This window comes from Chinchilla lanigera, unplaced genomic scaffold, assembly GCF_000276665.1.
Source record: "Chinchilla lanigera isolate Chin_1 unplaced genomic scaffold, ChiLan1.0 scaffold00067, whole genome shotgun sequence".
Classification (NCBI taxonomy): domain Eukaryota; kingdom Metazoa; phylum Chordata; class Mammalia; order Rodentia; family Chinchillidae; genus Chinchilla; species Chinchilla lanigera.
In genome coordinates this window covers 2753152-2758105 of record NW_004955468.1, presented here as the reverse complement: position 1 = coordinate 2758105, position 4954 = coordinate 2753152, and the positions used below count along the sequence as shown (strand labels likewise).

At 49.1% G+C, this 4954-nt stretch overlaps 2 protein-coding genes across 10 annotated transcripts in view; both read right to left on the bottom strand.

The window, feature by feature from the left end:
- The window catches only part of LOC102017558 (inactive serine/threonine-protein kinase TEX14-like), a 13167-nt gene extending 10946 nt beyond the window's left edge, over positions 1 to 2221 (bottom strand). For 7 of the 9 annotated variants that reach the window (XR_001236935.1, XM_013522507.1, XM_013522512.1 and 4 more), the window contains exons 1-2: positions 1724 to 1815; positions 1249 to 1411 (exon numbers count right to left, since the gene is read on the bottom strand). Coding sequence is in view for 8 of the 9 variants with exons in the window: in XM_013522507.1 (XP_013377961.1) it covers positions 1249 to 1381 (133 nt within the window). In the remaining variant the exon portion in view is untranslated. Of the gene's footprint in view, positions 1 to 1248; positions 1412 to 1547; positions 1591 to 1723; positions 1816 to 2162 lie in introns of those variants that run through there. The other 2 variants (XM_013522509.1, XM_013522508.1) reach the window with 2 other exon arrangements.
- A 1263-nt stretch (positions 2222 to 3484) lies between these two features.
- The window catches only part of Prodh2 (proline dehydrogenase (oxidase) 2), a 6752-nt gene continuing 5282 nt past the window's right edge, over positions 3485 to 4954 (bottom strand). Inside the window, exon 10 of the mRNA XM_005399947.1 lies at positions 3485 to 3716. Coding sequence (XP_005400004.1) covers positions 3532 to 3716 — 185 coding nt within the window. The 3' untranslated portion in view covers positions 3485 to 3531. The remainder of the gene's footprint in view (positions 3717 to 4954) is intronic.

The following is a 4954-nucleotide window of genomic DNA, read 5'->3' as shown; positions in this document are numbered from 1 at the left end:
ATTTAATACCCCCCAGAAAAGTTTCCAGAATCAGAAAATATTCCATTTATGACCATATATACAAAAAGCCTAAATAAAATTGCACTTATCCTCAGAAAGCAATGATGACCAACACAAGAAAATGTAACTAGGCATGGTGGCACATGACTGTAATCCTGGCAGAAAAGAAAATCTATCAATGTAATAAAATACATCTGCGGATTAAAGGATGAAAAATATCACATTTAACTCAGCACATACAGAAAAAGGAAATGATAAATTTTATTTATTTTTTATACTTATATTTTTGAGACAGGGTCTTGATATGTAGTTCAGGCTGACCTTGAGCTCACTGTGTAGCCCAGGCTGGCCTAGAATTTGTGGTGATCCTCCTGCCTCAACCTCTTGATTGCTGGGATTACAGATGTGTGCCACTATGCCCCACAAAATCTAATATCCATTTATGGTTAGGAAGAAAAAAAAAGCAGACACTCAGATGGAGACTCCCTTATTTTATAAAAATTACAAACCAGAAATCAATAGCACACATGCTACTTAATAGAAAAATATGAATGCATCTTTTAACTATCAAGAACAAGGAAAAAGACATTCACCACCAGGATTTGGGAGTTCTGGCCAATGTGTTAAGACAAGAAAAAAAAAAAGAAATTAGAGTTTAAATATCTACGTGTTGAAACCAAAGCTTCACTATCTTCAGATTAAAAAACAAAACTAAAATAATTAACAACTATTAATTGAGTTCAGAAAGTGGCTAAATACACAGTTTATCAAAATCAATGAAAGTGGAAACTGTGAGTGTTCCTTGTGGGGTTAATTTCCTCCGTGCAATGCCAATGGCTTCCTATCACAGAGCAAAACTTGAAAATATTCACACACCTTCTGAGGCCCTTTATGTCGGATCGAACTGTTTCTTTGGCCTCAGTCCCCTCAGAGTCTTGCACTACTCACGTACATGCCAGTTCATTTTGACCTCAGGGCACTCCCACAGGCTATTCCAGCTTCCAAGAATCTCTTCCCTGGCTTTTTGCATGACTGGCTCTTACACAGTGGGACTTCTGTCTGTGTGTCTCATCCCCATTCATTATTCCACCCCACAAATAGATTTTATTCCTAATGTTCCAGAGGTCACAACATCCTTAAATCTCCATCTTGGACCTCGGAGCCTGGCACACCGTGGGTCCACAGTCCATAACTGAAGCTGCACGCTCCATACTGCAGTCACAAGTGCCCCAACAGCCAACCACTCACCTCTCCGTAGGAGCCTCGCCAGGCTCCAGCTTGGGCCCCCGGCCACAGCCAGGCGAAGCAGACGGCTCAACTGGGTATCTAGACTCCGCATGGAGCCCAGCTCCACGGGGAGACCAGAGGGTAGGGAAGGCATCTTCGCAGGAGGAGACAAAAGCCAGGGCTTCTGAGACCAATAAAGACAGAGAGGGCTGGTGTGTGTGTGGGGAGGGGCGGCTAGGCGAGGAAGGGATTCAAGGGGTGTCTGAAGGGAAGGAAGGCGTCTGAATGAGAAAGGGATGGGCAGGGGTGGGGCTCCATACCAGAAGAGCGCGGGTCTAAGGGAGCCTGAGAGCTGAAGGTGAGCTACGGAAAGTGGGACAGGGAGAAAGGTCTTAGGGCTGGGGAAGGGCGTGCAAGGGTTGGAGAGGAGCTCCGAGGACGGGAAGGCTTGGGAGGAGCTGGACGGTTACTGTCTGCAGAAAAGGGGCCTACTGACCTGAGGCGGTCAGGTCCGCGGGCAGTGAGAGAGTGGGGTCGTGGGCAGAGGAAGGTCTCTATGTGGGGAGAGCTCCCCAGGCTGAGCAAGAGACTAGGGAAGGGAGAGGTCTGTGGGCTAGGGAAAGCTTCTGCAGAAGCTGGGGTTTCTAAGGGGCTGAGACAGGAGCAGTCTGGGCAATTTGGCGACATAGTGAGGTTGTCAAAAAAAGAAAAAAAGAGGACTAGGGATGTAGTTTAGTGCCAAGGCCCTGGGTTCAATCCCCAGGCAGTGCAGGTTAGGTAGGGGAGTGGGAGCCCGGACTTTGGAAGGAGGGGGCGGAGCGGGCCTGAGGGCGGAGTCTCAGACTGGAGGAGGGGGTCTGGTGACATGCTGAGGACCCTAAAAGCTATAAAAAACCTTTCCGCCTAGACTCAGGTCCAGGTGGCTTTGTACCTACCGTTGGGCAAGACAGTGGCCCCTAGGTGCTACCACGTGACCCTGATGAGCCAATGGTTGTCTGGGCAGGAATCCTGGGCGCATGCGCATTAGCGGTCTCCTGACTTGCATGCTAACTTCCTTTTCCTCAGAGAGGTGCCTGGGGCCCTAGGATGACTGCAAAAAGAAGCATCTTTGTACCACAGTTTCCAACTGTGTTCTGGACGTTCCTCCTTTGTTGCCCGAACCCCAGAGCTTTTTTGGGCGGTGGGGGCAGGGGACTCTTTCTGACCTCTGCTGCATTCTTGGCTGTCTTCCCTTGCTCTTCCCTCGCTCGCGTTCCTGCCTCTCCGCTGAGCGCCGTACCTAAGAATTCCACAGCACACCTCCCCCTGGATGTCCCCCGCGGTCTGTCACACCCACCAGTTCTCATAATGGCCTCAGAATCTCTCCCAGACTCTTCTCTCCGGTCTCTTTCACAGACTTGTCCTCGAAGACCCTCTTTGCCAGTCAGAGGCCTGAGCTTTGAGCTGGCTACGTCCTTCCCATAGGACCCATGAGTCCCTCCAGACTCCCTGCCTTGTCCTAGCCTGTCTCTTCTCTCCAGTCCATCCTCCACATGTCAGCCATCGGGCTCTTCTCTTGACCCTTTTTATCTCCTACCTGAAACATCTGCTGACTCCGCAGTGGCCTTGGTTCACAGCCCCCACCCTACCCTCTGGCATGTGAGACTGCAACCTCTGGCCCTGCACATCCCTCTGTCCTTGTCTCCCGGGGAATCGAACTCATGACCTTGTGCTTGCTAGGCGGGCGCTGTGCCACTGAAGTATATCCGCGGTCCTCTTAAAAATTCTTGGATACTCTCTTGATCACCCTAGGGTGGCTCAGGTGCCACTTCCAGCCTTCCATACACTCCTCTATGGAGCAGGACCGAGGGTGTCTTTGTCACTGTTGTGTTCCCAGCCTTATTCACCTCAGAATCTAGTTCAAAAAGAGCTTTATTTGATGCTTATTAACTGAGAAAGGGTTTGGCTCTTTCCCCTGTCTCTCCCTGGGCATGTGGCCTCGGACCAGCCTTTTGTCTCCAGTGTCTCAGTGTCTTGCTCTTCACCTGTGCTCTTTTGGGGAGCCACTGAGATGAAGAAAGTTCCTGCATCAGTCATGGACCAGGAACATCCCAGGATGAGCTGACTCAGAGTCAGGAAGAGGCTCCGTTAGTCCTCCATCTATGTCCTTCCTATATGCCATGGCATCTAAGGATCTCCTCTGAGCCACAGGACTCCCTCCGCCCCCAGGTAAGGCTGGATGAAGTCAAGATGTCCTCCCCCAAAGAACCAGCTTCAGTTCAGTTCAGCAGCAAGAACTTTATTTACCAGATGACCCCAGGGGCGCTAAGAGGAGACCCTTGGGCTTCGCCCCAGCAGCCTCCGCCACAGTTCTTGGCTAAGCAGCATCTGTTCCCTGCGGGCACCCTGCAACACGCTGCGATTCTCCTGAGCCCTCCGGATCAGGTAGGGGATCACCTCTTCCAGGGAGCCATAGGGGATGGACTTGTATACTGCATAGCCAGCTTGCCCTGGGAAGGAGAATGTTGGCAGGGTACAGGTTCAGTCTTGGGGAGAGGCACCCCCAAACCTGTCTACAGCAGAAATTTCCATTTCTGAGAACATATCCAAAGTGGTCATACAAAACAATTTTTTTAATTGAAAATATTAAAAATCTAGGAGAAAGAATTTAAAAGAAATGTGTATTAATTTTTTTTTTTTTTACATTACTGTGGGTTGAACTCAGGGCCTTGTTTTTTTTTTTTACTTTGAGACAGGGTGTTTCTAAGTCACTAAATTCCTCAGCCTGTACCAAAACCCCCGAGGCAGGTTCAGTCTCCCACCTGGCAATGTGCCACATGGCTGAAGGAAGACAAAGTGAGACCTGCGGTTTCAAGGGCCTCTAAGATGATCATTTGTTCTCAGTGGAACAAAGGGCCAAGAGTTAGAGTGATCACGACTTTTATTGCTTGTGTCACTGGCAAGAAAGTAGGGTGTAGGTTGTGACTGAGTGTTCAGGAATAATGTGCAGGCATGGCTTACAAAGGAGGGACAAAGCACTCCAAACAAATAACTTGATGTTTGGAAAACCGGCATCTTTATTGTTGGGAAGGTATATTTCATTTTGAGTCTCATAGCCTCAGCAGAGAAGTTATCTCATGTCTTAGCCCTGGAATTTCACAGGGTCTTGCTTGAGCCTCCAGTCCACCCCTCAGTGGTAGGAGGCAATTCTGCCCCTTTGCTGCATTGAGATACATTGGTGTCTCAACTGGACTCGGTCACATTCTTTTTAGCCAATTAAGGGAACATTTGCTGCTATACAGCCTGCTCTGCGTATACAGGTGGGCAGGACAAAGATGAAGGCTAAACAGAACAAGGGCAAGGGGCTTCATTTCTCAGGGGAACATGGCTTGGTGGTCCCCCACAAGGCTGAACTTGAACCTGTGATCCTCCTGCCTCAGCCTCACAAAGTACTGAGATTACTGGCGTGTGCCTCCACACCCAGCAAGAAATTTTTTAAGGTTATTAAAATGCTGCCAAAACAGCAAGGAATTTGTTAATCCAAGAATTAGGAGAAAGTGAGGGGATCTGGGTGTGGTGGTGCACGCCTGTAATCCCAGCACTCAGGAGGCTGAGGCAGAAGGATTGCTGTGAGTTCAAGGCCAGCCTGGGCTACAAAGTGAGTTCAAGGCTAACCTGAACTGCAGAGCAAGACCCTATCTTGAAAAGACAAGAAAGGAAGGAAAGAAGGAAGGAAGGAAAGAAGGAA